Source organism: Rhinolophus sinicus, linkage group LG06 (assembly GCF_036562045.2).
Source record: "Rhinolophus sinicus isolate RSC01 linkage group LG06, ASM3656204v1, whole genome shotgun sequence".
In the NCBI taxonomy this organism is placed as follows: domain Eukaryota; kingdom Metazoa; phylum Chordata; class Mammalia; order Chiroptera; family Rhinolophidae; genus Rhinolophus; species Rhinolophus sinicus.
The window spans coordinates 40,690,384-40,710,740 of record NC_133756.1 but is presented as its reverse complement, the minus strand read 5'-3'; the positions used below and the strand labels follow the sequence as shown (position 1 = coordinate 40,710,740).

The window sequence follows — 20,357 nt, the reverse complement described above, 5'->3', positions numbered from 1 at the left end:
ATCTTAAATTCTGAAACACATTAAGACATTTAAACTCACGATTTTTCAATTATTTGTGTATAATATGTGGAACATTTTTGCTTTAAACCAGGACATTTATTAAAGCTGTTGAAGATATTTTCAGTGTCATTAGACTTCTAATGATTTTTACTAAGGGCTTTCCATGAACATAAGATGTATAAGCTACACTCTGGAGCAGATGTTACAGTTTTACCAAAGTCAGAAGGCAGCCGAGCCCAGAGACAAAGGACCCGAACTGTGAACTCAGCCTTGGTCCATATCACTGCTACTCACTAGATGTACGACCTCTGGCAAGTGTCTTAACCAATCTAAATTTCAGGTTCCTCAACCATAAAACAGAGATAACAGTATAGAACTATGAGGATTAAATGAGAAAATGCATACAAAGAATTTGTCTAATACCACCTAAGTACATAAGAACTCAATATGTTAGCTATTATTTTTAATCAGTAGATTATCTACTAAATATGTCTTTGATGTTTACCATTAGTGACTATAATTTAAAAAAATTTTTTTAAACTAAAGCAGCACCAATTTTGCCTTAATGTGTTCTGGTTATTATATTCAACCTGAAAGTTACTTGACTGTTTTTTTCTGATTACAAAGATACACACTCACTGACATTCATCATAAAGAAAATTATAAAGAAAAAAGGGAAAGAAATCACTCAAATTTATACATGCAGAGATACACATTGTTATTACTTTAATAATAACACATTTTTACAAAAACAGGATTAACCTACCGCCTGCTGATTTCTGGTTTTGAAACATAATTATAGAGCTCTTGCTTCATGACCTCTGTTCATAAACTAGCCATAAAAATAGGAAGGTACCTCACTCTTTTTGGAGAAGCAGAGAGAGCAGAGGTGAAGCCTCTAGCACCATTCTGCCTGGGTTCAAATCCCAGCTTTACCACTTACTAGACATAGCATCTTGGGCAAGTCACTTAGGGTCTGCATCTCAGCTTCCATATATGTCTGAAGTGAAGTTGTAAGGATTAAAGGAGTTGATACATAAAGTACTTAAATAGTGCCCAGTACAGAGTAAGTAGTACATAAAAACGTATTAGTATATAGTTCATACAAAGGTACCTATGATATATTGTTATATAAATAAAAAGCAGCTCATAAAAAAGCAGTTCTGCATACTATTATTCCATCTGTATAAAAAGAACAAAGTATATAATAATATATCTGTATATATCAGCATAAAAATATTTGAAAGGCTATACATAAAACTGCTAACATGATTATCACAGGGAGGGACTTTCCCTGGATCTGTATTCCAATTATGTATGGTATGATTAAGAAATCAATAAAAATAGTTCAATTTAAAAATGTATTTTTTGAGGTAAATAAAAAGAGAAAGAAAGTAGAGGAAAACAACACAACTCTTGGTTTTCAGAAAGAGGACAATAGTTATTTTGTTTTCATGCTAACCCGGGAAAAGAGAGGTTAGGGTTTACAGAACTAAACGCAATATTAGTGGAAGTATATAGTATAGTAAACCTAAAGTTATAATCTCCCTTTACTAAAGAGACATCAATTATGTGATTTAAAGAAAAAATATGCAAAAGGAAAAAGAAAACATTTCAGTACCTTTTAAATTGCTAATAAATACAACCAAGGTGTTAAATTTCATAGAAAGGTGGCTGAAGCATAAACTACTAAATGAGGATAAAACCAGCATAACATATTTCCCCTTTACTTTACTGGAGCAAGGATACCATATCAAACTTGAAGTACCTTTAGAGCCCAAACTGTGTATCTTCTGCCTGATTTATAGAGGAATAATCTCTATAAAATTTAAAATTCTAAAACAAAGTTCTCAAATTTTGTTTCATGTTGTATGCCATCTTTTCTCTCTCAGAATTCGTACAGTGCCTATTGGCAGGTTACATTACCTAGCTAAGCCTCAGTTTCCTCCACTATAATATGGGAAATACCCTCTGAGTGTTAAGTGAGAACATGCAGTATTCACACAGACCATGAGAACGACAGTACCTGGACTGTCTCACTCCAGTTATCATTATCTCTGTGTACATTATAGCCTAAAGGAATACTGAGTCTGATTACTAATATTATTTTGTCTAATGTACAGACTGTGCTGACAGCACTTGATAAACATACATACTAGCTTGAGCTGAGATCTTACAAAGTTAAGAATATTATATCTTCGTTTTCACACATGCCATGTCTGTCCCATATATATCTCTCAAATGTCACCAGTTGCATATAATATCCCAGATTTGTGACCTATGCTGATGACAGATCTCCATGTATTGTGATGTCATCCAGTACTTTATAGTAAGATGTCATATGATGTTTTTTCTGGCCACAGTTTAAAGGGCACTTCCTGTTTGTGGAATAAAGCCTACCACATTATCAAAATATGTAACTGAAAGATCACAGTATGATTTCCTATGATTTTGGTTCTATAGCGTTACCTTAAGCAGCAATGAGTAAAGCTTCTAAACCACGTCGTGAGATTTGTCCGAGAAGCAATATATTCTGCAATCTTGTTGACAAAATTGTTAAAAGACCATCCTTGCAGTTTTTGGGTCAGTGGGGCTATCACTGTTATGAACCTAGGATTTACAGAACACTGGCAAAAATCCTGAGGTATGTCGACTTGGATGGGTTTGACATACTACTCACAGATTATATTGCATTTGTGGAAAAATCAGGATACCGTTTTGAGCTAAATTTTAATCTTGAATTTACTGACATATGTGTGAATACAATTCTGTACTGGGTGTTTGCCAGAAAAGGTAATCCTGACTTTGTGGAATTGCTTCTCAAGAAGACAAAAGACTACGTTCAAGACAGAAGTTGTAACCTGGCACTGATATGGAGGTAATAATCTCATATGTTTTTACCATAAAAGGAGAAAATATCTCTTTAGGAGATTATACTACTTCTTTTTTCTAAAATGAATATGTAAAATGTTATAGATGGGTAAGGAATCCTGACTTGAAAGCTCATTCATTTGTTCACTCCTTCATTATTTATTCAATAGTTTTTTTCACCTGTATGTACATTATTATGTACCAATAAATCACTAGTGGTGTTGCTCTATAAAGCTTATATGTTAGTGCTGAAGGTAATGCAATGTTATACAACTTAGATTTCTCTAAGTAGACAAATACATTGTTTTGTGCAATGCTGTGACCTCTTCTTTTTGAGAATACTGAGAATGTCTATCTATATGTGCATATAAATTTATTTTCAAAGAATATGCAATACTTATTAAACATAATCATTCCCTTTTCGTATGTTAAACAATGATACATTTGACTCCCAATTCCCCAGAATTGAGCACATTAAAAGTCAAATACCTGCTTCAGTCCGTAATAGAACCAAACTTTCACAGTCTGAACATGTCCATCTAGCTAATGAATATTACCCAAAGTCTTGTGAAAATAAAATCTCCAATGTGAGCTCTTTGTAGAGTCCATAATACAGATTCTAAAGTTACTTAGTTTGCACTAACACCAATTTACTCTTTAGTTTTAGGTATTAGTTTGGTTAGATGCACATTTGTTCATCCCTTCAACAAAGTATTTCTTTCTCCATCACCTTGCTATGTGTGACACACTACACTGGGCACAATGACAAAAGCATGTATGCAACGAAAAACAAGACAGATAAGATCAGTTAAAGGCTAAACCAATTTAGATTCTGTCTGAAGCAGAGCTGTTTTCTTGATCATCACTGTGATATTGGAGAACCACTGGGTTGCTTTCCTTAATGCTCACCCAAGTACAGGAACTGATAGCTGTGGTCTGGGATAGCAATAAATAAAAAACCCCAAATAGCACTTTTTAGTTGTTTTAAGGACCATGATATTTGTAACAAAAGCAGAGATCAGCAGCTTCTAACACGGAGTGTCACTGGCTGGGTTAAGTACTGTGCATGTGTATCCCTGGTAGTCCCACTAAAAAGAAAAATGGAGTAAAACAGGAGAAGAGAGGATCAAAAAATAAGTAAAATGGAGGGCAAAACTGAAAAGAAGAAAAATGAAAGAGAAACACGCAGTATGACGTGACAGAGTACCACTGACATCTGTCTTGAGTGACAGTTTTAAAGTTAACAAATTTGGACTTAGACGCATCCATGAGGTAAAACATATTACAGGCCAATTCTACATACTGCAACATCACTTGGGTCTTTCAGAATCATAGAATTTTAGCTTCAGGTGGAACCTAAGAATTCCTCAGCAAACTTGCCCCAGGCAGCAACCCCATGTAAAGCATCCCTGGTTGCGGCCCATCTGGTCTCTACTTGAACAACCTCAGTAGAAGTGAGTTAACTGTTTCCTGAGATAAACCATTCTGTTGCCCAAGGACCTAGCCCTACACTTCCCCTCAAAGAGTTTACTCAGTCTCATGACTTTAAATATTACACATATGCCAGACTCCCAAATCTTTATCTCCAGCCCTGACCTCTCCCGAGCTCCAGATGCTTCCTTTAATAGGCTGCCTGCCTGACATTTCTACAGTGCCTCTCGAACTTAAGACAAATGGACAACTTGCCTAGACAACTGCGATAGACTCCTTTAAGAGTATTCCAGCTTCCACTCTCCCCTCTGAACCTCTATAATCAGTACTCAGAAGCTTGAGCAGTGACCTTATAAAAATGGAAACTAGGTCATATTACTCATGCTTAAAATCCTCCATAATTTTCTGACGTAATTTTCAATACCCATCTTTTAGAAGTCCTACGTGATCTGGCCCCTCACTACATCCCCCCAATTCAATCTCATGTCACTCTCCCCCTTGAACACTATACTCCAACCACATAGACCTTTCTGTTTCTCGACTATCAAGTTACTTCCTGCCTGAAGGCCTTCTCTTTGACTGAAAATCTCTTCACTTAGTTCTTCCATGACTAACTCCTTTTTATCAGCTGGATCAGAGTATAAATGTCATTTCAGAGAAGCCATCCCTGGTCACACCATCTAAGAAAGTCACTCCGTCATTACTATAGCACTCTATTTTAAATCTCTGTGCAGCACTGATCACTGTCTGTTTATTTGCTGCTGTTCTTTTTTTTTTTTCATTGTTTGTTCTCAATCTACTCTTGCTAAAAGTAAGGTCCATGAGAGGAGGCACCTTTACTTCTTCAACATTGAATCCTCAGTTCCCAGAACTACACAGATTCATAGCAAGTGCTCAATCAAGACTGTGCTGAATGAAAAGGCAAAATTTTATATAACATCATTATAGTCTTCTTCCTCATAGTGAATTTTGTATCCATTTCTCCAACTCTGCCCCCAGAGCTATAGAAAACAAAGTCTACTTATTCTGTCTCCTACACAAAAACCTCACAAATATTTGAACACAGCTATTATTACCCCATAATGAATACCTTAAGTTTCCTACCATACATTGTTCTTTATTTCTATAGCAGCACTATTCTTTGGTCACCCTCCCCTCTACACACTCATTTGATAATTTCCCGTTTTAAAAATGAGGTGTCTAAATAGGTCCCTGGAGGAGACAGAATTAATGAGGGAAAGGAACTTAAGTTTGTTCATTTTTACAACAAACCTGCAATAAACATCTAAATGACAATGTATGACAGACTTTAAGTGGTTAAACAAAGATGATATCTTTCGGATAAAATAACAAACATTTAATAAACATCTTCTAAGTGCCAGGCACTGTGTTATTTTTTGGAAATATGGAAACAAAATAGACATGTTTCCTCATTTTGGAGAGCTTACAAACTAGTAAGTGAGCCATAAAAAAATTATAATCACACTATAAGTTCAAAAATAGAAGCAAGTCCAGGTAGAGAGAACAGAGGACATTGTCAACACTATTGAAAAGGAGCAGGTATTCAGGAAAGCTCTCTGAAAAATGCAATGCCTTAAATTGATTTTTAAAAGATGAAAGGAGTTTTCCCAGTCTATACCTTGAAGAAATGCAATCTAGGCAGAAGGAAGATGAGGAAAGCCAAGGGAAAAACACACATGTTGCATCCAGTGGCTACAGGCAGTTCAGCAATTGCTAGAGTGAGATGGGAATCAGGGAGTAGTGAGAGATGAAGCTAGAAGCCAAACCTTAAAGGACTTTGTAGACCAAATATACTAAGGAATTTGCAACCTACACCATGCGTGATACCCAACCAGTGAAGGTCAGACTTGTAGTACGAAAAGATTTATCAGCTCCCATTTGAAGACTGGATTAGGGAGGTTAGGCCAGAGGCAGGGTAATCAGTTAGTGGACTGCACAAACACTCCAGGTACAATGGCAACTCCAGAATTTCTATATAAGAAGAGTAGGGGAAAGCACAAGATTGAAAAGGGGGATGTGGTTAGAGGATGTGCTTGAAGCTGAATTTGCATAGCAGGCACAATGTACTAACTTAAATTATATGTGTAATTATAATAGTTTTGGGGGAAGAACTAATCCCACCCCATCACTATTTCCCCTGACCCAAACCTCTAGCCATACTTTGATATCACAACAATCCAGGTAAATTATAAAGAGGACTTCAAAACAATAGCAGTAGGGGAACAGAGAGCTATTATTACATAGAATAACATGACATAGCGAGTAATTAGAAGTAGAGAAGTGAAGAGAGAGAAGAGTTAATCTTCAGATTTTTTAATTTTGAGGCTGATTGGTGGTTGTATTAGTTTCCTGTTGCTGCTATAACAAATTATCAAAAACGTAGTGGCTTAAAACAACACAAATTTATTATGTTATAGTTCTGAAGGTCAGAAGTCTGAAATGAGGCTACAGGGCTAAAATCAAGGTGTCAGCAGGGCTGATTTCTTCTGGAAGCTCTAGGAGAGAATATGTTTCCATGCCTTTGTCAGTTTCTAGAGGCCACCTAAATCCTTGGTTCATGGTCTCTTCCTTCATCTTCAAAGCCAACACTGTAAAGTCACATCTCCTTCACTGGCTATACTTCCTCATTCTCTGACACTTATTATAAAGATTCCTGTGATTACCTTGGGCCCATCTGGATAGTCTCCCATTTCAAGATCTGCAAAGTCTCTTTTGCCTTACTGAGACAGCATTATCCAGCCGACCACAATGGTCATGCCACAAACCTATCAAGATTAGTACAATAAGCCAGTTTTGGGCATATGAGTTTGCATTACCTAATGGCTATCCAGGTAGAAATATGCAGTAAGTGGCTAGATATGTAGTGTTATCCTTGCTGTCTCTCTTTCTCTCACATTTCACAACATATCTATCAGGATATATTTGTTCTACCCTCAAACAATATACAGGATATGACCATCTCCATTGTTATCATCCTCTACCAAGCTAAGTTATTTCCCTCCTTCTATCCCATAACAAATTCTCAACAGAGGTAAGGTCATGTTGCTTTTCTACTCAAAATCTCCAATGGCTCCTCCATTCCATTTAGAATAAAAGATGAAGTTCTTACAGTGATCAGCAAGGCTCTATATGATATGACAATGCATTACCTCTGTCCTCATTTCATACTATTCTCATCCTTTTCACTCTTTGAGACACTGGCTCCATTACTCTTCCTTCACCACTCCAGATACAATCTCCTGCCTTAGGGTCCTTATATATACAAATAGCTAACTTCTTTGTCTCCTTCTTCTTTATCCAAATGACACCTTTCAGTTATGCCCTCTCCTATCACCCTACTTAAAATTGGAAAATGCCTTCACTGCACCCTTTACCACTTCCATATTTCTTATCCTGTTCTACTTGTTTTTTCCCACAGCACTTATCAAACCACCTAACATAGTATAAAATTTGTTTTTTGGCTATGTTCATTCTCTATTGCCTGTTACCCCTCACTACTGTGTTTCCCTGAAAATAAGACCGGGTCTTAAAATAATTTTTGCTCCAAAAGATGCATTAGGGCTTATGTTCAGGAGATGTCATCCTGAAAAATCATACTAGGGCTTATTTTCCGGTTAGGTCTTATTTTCAGCGAATCACAGTACAATAAAATCAAAACAGGAAAAATCCTGGTTTTGTTAACCCATCTATCCCAAGTATCCAAAACAGTGCTGGCATACAGTATGCATTCAATAAGTATTTGTTGATTAAATTAATAGACAGTTGTTGAAGTTATGGCATAGATGAAATTGCCTGGGAACAATTAGTCAAATGAAAATTAGTCAAAAGGCCACATCTACTTTATTAGATGTTGAGGGCAGAAAAGAGGAACCAGTGACAGAGAGTTTAGAAGGAATAGTCAAGGAGATAGATGCATAACTTAGGGAGAATAATCTCACTGAGTCAAAAGAAAACATGATTTCAAGAAAGTCAACTATGATTTTTTCCAGTCAAGATGGCAAAGTAGGTAAATGCTGTGCTTGCTTCCTCTCATGACCACATCAAAATTATAACTAAACTACAGAACAACCATCATTGAGGATCATCTGAAGCCTAGCTGAACAGAAGTCATACAACTAAAAACATAACGCAAGAAGCCACCACAAGACTGATATGAGGGGCAGAGGTGAGGAATGAGCTGGTCCTACACCTAAGTGTGGCAGCTAAAAATCAGGAGGAATATCTCAGCTGTGGAGGGCCTCCGTTGAGGAGAGAGGGGTCTCCGCCCTCAAGGCTCCCCTGCCCAGTGCTGGGAAGAGAGGTTCCCACAACTTCTGGCTGTGAAAACCAGTGGAGATTGTGACTGGGTGAGACGGAGGGTGGCTGGAGTCCCAGGTGCTTCTCTTAAACAAGGTTGCACTTGGATTTACTCACTGGCAGACTAACTTGCTCAGAGCTCCAGCACTAGGGTAGCAGATTGAAAGGCACCAGGGACATATGGGGAGGAAATGGCTTCAGGGTGAGGGGTGGAGGGGCAACCATCCCCAGACAGAAGTGCTGACAGAAGCTATTGTTCTTTTGTTGAGCCCTCTCCTCTCCCAACAAGCTGACTTAGATGGGCACTATACACGAGTCTCCATCAACCTGGCTAACAGCATTCGCCCTGCCATGATGAGACCCTGAGTCCCAGCCCCACCCAATTTGTGGGCCCACTGAAGCAGCTTCCAGTGCCTTTTCCATACAAACAGCATGTCTTGGCTCTTGTTGAGGACTTTTCTAAAATCTCTCAAAGGCTCACAAACCCCAAACAAACAACATCTGGTCTCGGCATGCCCTGTACACCTTGCTAAGCAGCCCCAAGCCTGGCAGTAGCAGCAGAGCAGTAGGCCTCAGTTCACAACTTAGCCTCTCTCAGACACCTCCAAGCCCAGCATGGGTGTCAGCCATCTGCATATTTTTTTGTGGCTCACTCCAGGTGGCCCTATGCAGGGCAAAGCCTGCAGCTGAACTTGGCCTGTGGCAGGGCCCCTCCAAGGAAGCCCTAGGCTGATACAACCAGTGGCCTGCTTTGGACCGAGCTGAAGCACCACCCAGCTGTCCTCAGGATGAAACACCCAAAGGGCAGACTGGACAGAAACCAGAGACCTGCTGAAGTGAATTCTGCTCCATAGGGTCAGCCCTTGCATAACAGCTTCTCCACTGTAGTCATAGCCAGTCCTCACAAACAATCATCCCAAAGTCAAACCCTTCCATTGACAGCAACCAAGTCTCAACTACAACAGGAGGGCACATACAACCCACACAAGGGACACATCTGCAGCACCTGGCTCAGGTGACAAGACAGAATGCATCACTGGGCCCCACAGGACACAGATTATATAAGGCCATTCTACTAAGACTGGGAGACATAGCAGCTCCACATAACACGTAGAAACAAACACAGGGAGGCAGTTCCAAAATAATAAAACAAAGAAACATGTCCCAAATGAAAAAAAAACAAAACAGTACAAAGCTCCAGAAAAAGAACTAAACAAAATAAAGGCAGGGAATATACCAGATGCAGGTTATAAGGATGCAGGTTATAATACACTGGTTATAAGGATGCTGAATGATCTCAGGGAGAACTTCAACAAAGTAATAGGAAACAAAAATGGAGACAGAAAACATAAAAAAGAACCAACCAGTCAGAAGTGAAGAATACAGTAACTGAAATAAAGACTACATTAGAGGGAATCAACAGATTAGATGAAGTAGATGATCAAATCAGAGATTTGGAAGATAAGGTAAGAGAAAACAATCAAAACAGAAAAAAAAAATGAAGATAGTTTAGGGGCCTCTGGGACAAAATTAAGTGCACCAACATTCATATGATTGGGGTACCAGAAGAAGAAGAGAGCAAGGAATTGAAAACCCATTTGAAGAAATAATGATGGAAAATTTCCCTAACCTGGTGAAGGAAAGAGACATACAAGCCCAGGAAGTGCAGAGAGTCCCAAACAAGATGAAACCACAGAGGCCCACACCAAGACATACTGTAATTAAAATTCCAAAGGTTAAAGACAAAACAAAAAATCTTAAAAACAGCAAGAAAAGGGCAATTAGTTATCTACAAGGGAGCTTCCATAGACTGTTAGCTGATTTCTCAACACAAACTTTGCAGGCCAGAAGGGACTGGCACAAAATATTCAAAGTGATGAAAAGCAAGGTTCTACAACCAAGACTACTCTACCCAACAAAGCAATCATTTAGAATTAAAGGACAGATATCTTTCCAGACAGGAAAAAACTAAAGGACTTCATCACCACCAAAACAGTATTACAAGACATGTTCAAGGGACTTCTTGAAGAAGAAAAAGGAAAAAAAAATCGAAAACATGAATAGTAAAATGGCAATAACTACATATCTATCAACAATTACTTTCAATGTAAATGATTTAAACACTCCAAGGAAAAGACACAGGAGGGCTGAAGAGATAAGAAAACAAGACCCGTACATATGCTGCCTACAAGAGATTCACTTCAGATTGAAAGACATCCACAGACTGAAAGTAACAGTATGGAAAAAGATATTTCATGAAAATAGAAACAAACAAACAAAAAAGTTATGGTAGCAATACTTAGACCAGACAAAATAGATTTTAAAACAAAGGCTATAACAAGAGACAAAGAAGGACCCAGGAATCCCACTTCTGGGTATTTATCTGAAGAAACACAAAGCACTACTTCAAAGGGACATGTGCATCCATATGTTCAGTGCAGCATTATTTACAATGGCCAAGATACGAAGGCAGCTTCGGTACCCACCAGTGAATGAATGGATAAAGAAGACGTAGTACATATAAACAATGAAATATTACTCAGCCATAAAAAGAACAAAATCTTTCCATCTGGAACAACATGGATGGACCTAGAGGTATTGTGCTGAATGGAGTAAGTCAGAGAAAGATAAATGCCATACGATTTCACCTATATTGTGGAATCTAAAGAACAAAATAAATGAACAAAATACAAACAGACTCATAGATACAGACAACAAATTGATGGTTACTAGATGAGAGGGGATTTGGGGGGCTCAGTGAGAAGGGTAGGGGGATTAAGAGGTACAAATTGGTAGTTTCAAAATAGTCATGGGGATGCAAGGTATAGCATAAGGAATATAGTCAATAATATTGTAATAACTACATATAGTGTCAGATGGGTACTAGATTTATCAAGTGATTACCTTGTAAGTTATATAAATGTTTAATCACTATGTCATACATCTGAAACTAATATAATATTGTATGTTAACTATAATTGAACAATTTTTTAAATATATGTTTTAAAAAAAGAAAGTCGACTATGTTAAATATCAAAGATAAACTTATTATGGAGAAACATCTATTGAATTTAGCAGCTAGAAACCAAAGGAAACATACTAGAAAAATTGAGAATTATTATAGCTACAAAACTAAATCATTCTCTGCATGTCTATATGGAAATATTATGTCCCATTTCATAAGCATAAATGACAGGTTTTCAGATACAGAGGGTTCAGTTCATTAACCTCACATTTAAAAACTGATTCCTGCTTTGCTTGCCTCACTCCATCCATATAAGTACTGCTATAATTAACTGTCAGTACAAATTAAGCAAATTTTGGTTTACAGTAACATGCTCTTTAAACATGAGGATTAATCATATGTCATTTGGTTACAGATTAGACTTCGAAATCTCATTTTATACCTATGTGAGTTTTAGTTACGTTTTCAACATTTTTGGTTCAAAATATCTTCTAAAAGTAATGCCAATCTTAAAATCAACTATCTCTATATCTTAACAAGGGCCACTTGTGGTATTTTTTGTCCCCTAAGTCCCCTGAATTCCCATACTTACAAGATTCTTAAATATCATCTTTTGAACTAGTAAGATGAATAGATTGCTTCTGAAAAATTTAAATGATTGTACTTCACTAAAAATCTTATTAGTCCTGAAAGCTACAGAATAATTTTCAGGAATATATATATATATATATATATATATATATATATATATATATATATTCAAAATAATGGTAAAAAATCAATTAACAAATATGTGTCTACTATGGAACAAGCATTGTTCTGGGCATTCAGGAATATAACAGTGGACTAAACAGACAAAAGTTATTGCTCTTTTGAAGTAATATATATATATATATATTTTCCATTGGGGAACAGTGTGTTTCTCTAGGGCCCATCAGCTCCAAGTTGTAGTCCTTCAATCCAGTTGTGGAGGGCGCAGCTCAGCTCCAAGTCCAGTCGCCATTTTCAATCTTTAGTTGCAGGGGGCACAGCCCACCATCCCATGCGGGAAATGAACCGGAAACCTTGTTGAGAGCTCGTGCTTCTAACCAACTGAGCCACCCGGCTGCCCCTGAAGCTTAAATTTTTATAGTTCATCTTGGTTGACCATGTATTTTGAAGATGAGAAAATGAAAGATTATGATAAGGGCTTAATGGAGGTATGCACAAAGTACCATGAGAAGTAAGAGGAAGGTCAGGTAATGAAAGAAGACTTCACAAAAGAGTTTGTTAGACAAGGTCTTATATGATGAACAAGACTTGCCCCAGGATTGAAAAGGAGGAAAACAACATACACAAATACATTAATTGTGAAAGAGTTGAGTGTAGTGGTGTTTTGAGAAAGTGAATACCAAGTAGCAGGATAGAGAATGCAGAAAAAAGTATTTAGGGGTTCAATTTTGGATATGTTGGAAGTATCTGTGACAAATATGAGATGTCCAGTATAAATGATCTGGAGAAGATTTTAGGAGAGAGTGTACACAAGGATATGTATAGTACCACAGGCAGAATTATGACAAAAACCCACTTCTTAATTTCTAAAATGCAGCTCTGCACTATACCATCCTGTTATTTTTTTTTAAAATCACAAAATCTTGTCATTTCAGAGCTTGATGAAGATTTTGAGACAAAGTAGTTGGTCTAGTGATTTTCAAACTGTACTTTTTGAGCTTCTGACAAGGCAATCACCACAAGGGAGGTCTCTAGAACCCCCAAACACACTTCAACCAAAGGGCTTATCTAATGCAAAACATTAATTTTATAAAGCTAGTTCAGGAATAACAATCCTTCAGTGTCAGTCTATGTTTGTAAATGGAGCATTATTCCCAACATTTTTATTGGCAAACACCTACAAATCTTTCAAATCTTAGCTCCAGATAATCTATAGCAATGATTAGTCTAATAGAATTAAGTACCCCTCCTCAGTGCTTTTGGTGTACCCCAACCATGCTTCTATCATAGCAATCATAACATTGCATTGTATTTATTGAATTACTTGTCTGTTTCCCTTACTAGACAATAATAAGCATCTTAACATCAAGAACTAGATCTTTCATCTCTGCTTCTGTGGTACTTAGTATAGTCTGGACAAACACGTGTTAAATAAATTAGTTAATCAATGAATGAACAAATGAACACCTAAATGCATGAGGACACTGACGCTCAAAGAGTCTGACTTACCCAACAGAATACCAACTAGTTAGGAGATCCAAAACCTAGAACCCAGAACCCTTAAATCTCCATTGTTTATAGCATTACACCATATTGTTTCCAATCTTAATTAAGTATACGGAGCCTTAAAGTTTCTCTTTTTGAATAATGCTTTCCTTACTTTGTTATCCAAAACCAGTATTTACAGTTTGTATGCTGTTATTCAGATATATTAGTTTTTTATTAGACCAATCAAGAGAATTCTGGAGATAAGAATTCTCTTTTAGTCCTAAAAGCCATATTTACTTGGCTAAATCAGGGTTTGATAATATAAACTCCTCTGTGGTGGGTTCTACCATGTCCTATCTACATATAGAGACCAATTCAACAGCAAACATAAATGTCTATTAAATGAAACTATTGCAAGGACTACATAAAATTAGAAAAATAAAATTTTCATTTCTGTCATAAGGGAAGATACATTTTCAAGTCCAGCGTCACATAGCACACCAGGAAAAAAAAAGATTTCAGAGAACTCTCAAAACCTTCCTGAAGGGCGGGCCCGGTGGCTCAGGCGGTTAGAGCTCCATGCTCCTAACTCCGAAGGCTGCCGGTTCGATTAGTCTAATAGAATTAAGTACCCCTCCTCAGTGCTTTTGGTGTACCCCAACCATGCTTCTATCATAGCAATCATAATATTGCATTGTATTTATTGAATTACTTGTCTGTTTCCCTTACTAGACTATAATAAGCATCTTAACATCAAGAACTAGATCTTTCATCTCTGCTTCTCTGGTACTTAGTATAGTACCCACATGGGCCAGTGGGCTCTCAACCTCAAGGTTGCTGGTTCAACTCCTCCAGTCCCACAAGGGATGGTGGGCTGTGCCCCCTGCAACTAGAAAAAAGGCAACTGGACCTGGAGCTGAGCTGTGTCCTCCACAACTAAGACTGAAAGGACAAAAACTTGTCTTGGGGAAAAAAAAAAAAAGGCCTGGAACACTGTTCCCCAATAAAGTCCTGTTCCCCTTCCCCAATAAAATCTTAAAAAAAAAAAAAAAAAAAACCTCCCTGAAGCAAGAAAATGAAATTCTGCCCTTGACGGGCCTGAAATGGCCCTCATCATAAGTTCAATTTCTTAAATCTACAAATATCAATTCTAATTTTATTAAAGTGGAAAAATAGAATTAAAGTAGTAGCACTTATTCCTTTTCATCCAATATTCAAACTCAATTCAAGCTCACCTCTGATATATGATCAAGAACGAAAACAAAGATATATCAAAATGGTCATACAATTCTGTTCCATTAATAAAGTGAAATAAAAAAAACCTTTCTTCCTTTTCCATTTTAGATTTTCCAGCGCTACATCAGTTTTATAATATTTGTTCTAATCAGAATGGATTTCTCAAGTGAGAAACAGAATTGCTATTACTAAAAGTAAACACTTTCCACACATTGAAAAATCTTTTTTGTTTGTTCTTATAAGTATAAAGGGGGTTTAAATGTGTAGTAGTTTTCTTATTTTTTTTTTACCCTTCAGTTTGGTCTAGATTCACAAAGTGAAAAACTCTTTTTAAGACATATTATATATATAAAGGTAAAGTTACATTAAAAATTAAGAGAATACCATTATTTTCCTATTACTGCTAAGACAAAGTGCTTAATGCATTTCTTAATTGTATATTCAATGATGATCTGTTTATTTGTTTGATTCACAGAACTTTCACACCAGTATATTGTCCAAGCTCACTAAGTGGAATCACACCTCTACTTTACGTAGCTCAGACAAGGCAATCCAACATCTTAAAAATAATCCTGCAATATGGAATCTTAGAAAGAGAAAGAAACCCTATCAACATTGTGTTAACAATATTACTCTACCCTTCAAGAGTGAGAATAATGGTTGATCATGAATTGGTAGACATCCAGGAAGACGCCAAAACATGTTTAGTACTATGTTCCAGAGTGCTTTCTGTCATTTCAATCAGGGAAATAGAGGTAAGCAAACTATTGTTCTTTGGGTTTGGGCTCAAATATTGATAAAATTTAAGATAAAATTGTGAGGCAAGAATAAAGTTAACTTTTAATCTATGGATTATATCCATTGAAAAATTAATAATTGAGTATATGCTTATAAATTAAAAATAGACAAAATCCAAATTATCTCAAACATTAGTCCTTATTTCAAAATTTTATGTGTTCTAAATAAGAGAGAATTACAAAAGCTAGATTTATAGTTTATTTTAGTAGTTACTAAGTAGATCAATGTTATTATTATGTTCTAATTACATAATAACCTGTATTTATTAGGATTTCTATGTCTCTTAAAAACACATTAAAATTTTTAACAGACCTCTTTTCCAATAGAATATTTTTAAATGAGAGTTGCATTTCTTCTCACAAATACAATCACGCACCAAGACACAGATTTTTCTTTTTAAAATCTCAAAATAATCTAAAGCATAAAAATATAAATAAAGGCTTATTTGTTCAGTTAAAAATAGCTATCCCTCAGAAATGTGGAGAGCTTCTGCTTGATAAGATTTTTGGAATATACCAAGTTTAGAGAAAAAAAATCAACCATATGAATGGCATGTTTACCCTGTCAAAATGAACTGCAAGTTTCAGCATCAAATTGTATCATGTCTCGTAGCGGTAAGAAATAAGTCTGCTTAAGGGAATGAAAGCTACTCTTATAAATTTAAACCAGTCAAATTACCAAGGGTTCTAGCAGTTTCCCTTATCTTTAAATGTGTGACTTCAGAAACAAATTCCTTAAAGATGTAACTCTGCTTTGTCTTTTTAATTTATTTAAGTCTCAACAGTGCATATCAACCAACCATGCCTGGGACAACTGTTAGGAGAGCAAATTGGTCAAATTTTGGCGATCAATTTTTTTAAATAATAATAATAAAAATGTCTGCATCTTCAGTAACTTGCTTGTTCCTGTCCAATGTTAATCTTGCACAATGATTACAGAACATATCATTTCTTGACCAGTTCCATGAATGTTATTCCTGAGGCACAATGAGAATAGAAAAGTACTAGGATAGTAAGTTGATCAAAATCACCTGCCTGAGGGGCAAAAACTTTACAGCTAGGTTCTAATCAATTGCAGTTTAATAATCTAAAGTAAAGAAGCATTGAGCAATGGTAAAAGAAGGCATAAAAACTGGCTTAAAGAACTTTAAATGTCCCTCCTTTGCATTTCCACAGTTCTTAGTAGTTTCCCCCATTGCAACATATATATTTAATTGTAAACACATATTTGGATATCTTTACCTCTTGACCACAGTTCTGTCATCACAGACTATGTCTATTTTGTGTACTTGAGCAATTATCCCAAGCAGAGTTCAGTCTGAGTACATACTAAATATTCTTTAAGTAGCTGATTATTAAATAAATGAAAAATTATATATCATTTAAGGGAAAGTGTCATATAGTTTGTAGAGTATAGGCTCCACTAGAGAAATGCCTTTGTAATACAGCACTGTCTTTTATCACTAAGTTAACCTAATAACATTTGGCTTCTAGAATTAAATTTTTAAAAGGGTACCTTAATTGAAACTTTAAGAGTTATCTTTTCATATGGGTAGGCCTCCTGTGAGGTCTTCTCATGGCTTAGCAGTATATATTAACTTGTACTCTATAATGATTGGAATCGCCTGAGGAACTTTGTGGCTTTATGTTTTCTGTGCCCAACCTCAGACCAACTAAATCAGAATTTCTGAAGTAGAACCACGCCACTGACATATTGTAAAGTCGCCTAGATAATTTCAGTGTATATCCATATTGACAACACTACTCTAGAAGAAGCTGATGCAACATAAGTACATGATCCATCTAAAATTAAAAACATATAGATTCACAGTTGTAAAAAAATGTTTGTGTCCTTAGACATACTAAACTTTGTATCATTGTGAGAATAAGATGGGAATAAAAAGCACTTCCATGTGAGTGAAAAGAATATTATAAGTTATATAAATTTAAGATCTATTTCATGCCTTTTTAATAACTTGAACTAATCCAATGATTAACATTACAAAATTAAAATATTTCCTTTTCCTCAGACGCAGCTAAGTTTAGGAAGACGCCCAATAATTTCAAATTGGTTGGACTACATTCCTTCAACAAGATACAAAGATCCATGTGAACTATTACATCTTTGCAGAATAACCATCAGAGCTCAATTACTGACCAACAATGTGCTCCCAAACGGAATATTTTCACTTCCAATTCCTGTTCGTCTACAGAACTACCTGAATTTAGAAAGTTAATACATGTTTTTCCTGAGTTCTTTAAGGATGCTCACCATTGTATGGCTTAGAAGTTAATAAACTAACTTCATGCAAATATTTATTGCATTAAATATTCCATTAACAAATATATTTTCACATGACATCCTAAATGAATCCATTTTAAATCAACATATGGCTCTGCCAATTACCTTTCGATACAGTGGAAAAAATATATGCATGTTGTTTTTTATATTTACCCATTTAGTACATTCTTTAGTACTTTTGCCTTAGAGTATTCTTGTTACTTGCAGATATTTTGGTCATATTAATGTTCTGCACTCTGAAGCTCTTATTATTAGTATATTGTAAGCTAGGTAAACATTATTTTATGTTAATGCAGATATATTAACAAATATTTATTTACTGAGTTATTTTGCAAATAAAATATTGGGCTTGGTAGTAGGGAATAATCAAGGAAATTAAGATGTGATCCCCTCCTTGAGAAGAACTTATAATTCTGTAGCAGCCATGGTCGCAAACAATACAAGATGAATAGTTAGTCAACAAAAGGGTAGGGGTCCAGAGTAGGAGGACAGAAATGGATTATATTTAAAAATAACTAGCCTAAAGTTACAATATGGAGCTTTGGTGTTTTGGTATGTGATACCTCTAAACACTAGCCCAGTAGTATTTTTCTCAGATATGATTGGCATACAACATTGTATTAGTTCCTGGTGTACAGCATAATTATTCGAAAGGTTTGTATATATTGCAAAATGATTACCACAAATTGTATACATTGCAAAATGATCACCACAAAATGAAAGATGTATATAATGCAAAATGATTTTTAAGATCTACTCTCTTAACAACTTTCAAGTATACAATACAGTATTAACTGTAGTCACCATGCTGTACATTACATCCCCAGGACTTATTTTACAACTGGAAGTTTGTATCTTTTGACCACTTTCACCGACCCCCAAATTATATGCATTTTGATGCAAAGAAAGAAAAGAGTAAGTTTGATCCAACATTACATCAAAATGGAAATATTATCAGATAAATCTGTATGTTCTTTTGTTACAAAGAAACTTACCTTTTAAAAAAATTAGAATTTGTTCTACTACAGTTTTTTAGCTCTTTTCGTTTTGAATATGTAGGGTACTACTTTTCTCTATATAATTATGTGGTCAAACTGTTGCAACACAAATAAGAGAATTGGGAGACACTTCTCCATGGATCTCTCATGTTTCTGCCTGTCCTAAAGCAGAGGCACTGCCTGCCTTATTCGTGATGCCCTTTTTAAGGATGTTTGTATAGTGAACAGCCTTGAAAGATACAGTGTCCTCCTCTGAACAGAGGGCAGGTTTGCTCAATGTCTAGTATAATAAAGGTAATGTCTTCTTCTGGGGAAAAGGTCGAGCAGGTTTGCTTGAAGCTCATCATAAAAGACTGGAGTTTCTCAACTTGGGGTTCCTCAGCTGTAACACAAATCCACTGTGCATACATGTTTATGCGCTGCTCCATGTCTTAGAGAATAGTGGTGCATGGAACCAACACAAACCTGATGCTCATGGTGCATGTTATGCCATTAGTAATCAAGTCTTTTCTTTTGTTTCTGACCCAGGAGACATTTGTCTTCTGACAGCAAACATCAAACTGTGGTAAGCTAACCTGCTAGTCTGCAATTAAGGTAAAAATCTCAGACCCTTCACAGTCCTTTTTTTTTTTTTTTAATTGAGGTACAATTGACATACAACATTACAGCAGTCCCCTTATCTGCAGTTTCACTTTCCATGATTTCAGTTACCCGCAATTGAGGACCAAAAATATTAAATGAAAAAGTCCAGAAAAAAACAATTCATAAGTTTCAAAATTACTTGCCATTCTGAGTACTATGATGAAATCTCATGCTATCCTGCTCCATCCATCATGGGATGTGAATCGTCCCTTTGTCCAGTGTATCCATGATGTACGTGCCACCTGCCTGTTAGTCACATGGTAGCCATCTTAGTTATCAGATTGACTGTTGTGGTATCTCAGTGCTGTGTTCAAGTAATATTTATTTTACTTAATAATGAACCAAAGTGCAAGAGTAGTGATGCTGGTAATCTGGATATGCCGAAGAGAAGCCATAAAATGCTTCCTTTATGTGAAAAGATATGTATGTATAGGAAAAAGCATAGTATATATAGGAATCAACACTATCTGCAGTTTCAGGCATCCACTGGGGTCTTGGAACTTAACCCCTGTAGATAAGGGGGATTACTGTGGATATTTGCATATATTGCAAAATGATCACAGTAAGTCTAGTTAACATTTGTCACCATATACAGCTAT

General features: G+C 36.1%; 1 protein-coding gene across 1 annotated transcript; it reads left to right on the top strand.

Annotated features, from left to right (window-relative positions):
* Positions 1-2,480: 2,480 nt before the first annotated feature.
* Positions 2,481-18,053, top strand: ASB17 (ankyrin repeat and SOCS box containing 17). The gene is made up of 3 exons (XM_019743762.2): positions 2,481-2,878; positions 15,495-15,774; positions 17,847-18,053. Exons 1-3 carry the CDS (start codon positions 2,481-2,483, stop codon positions 18,051-18,053), a joined length of 885 nt encoding a protein of 294 aa, XP_019599321.1.
* Positions 18,054-20,357: the final 2,304 nt, after the last annotated feature.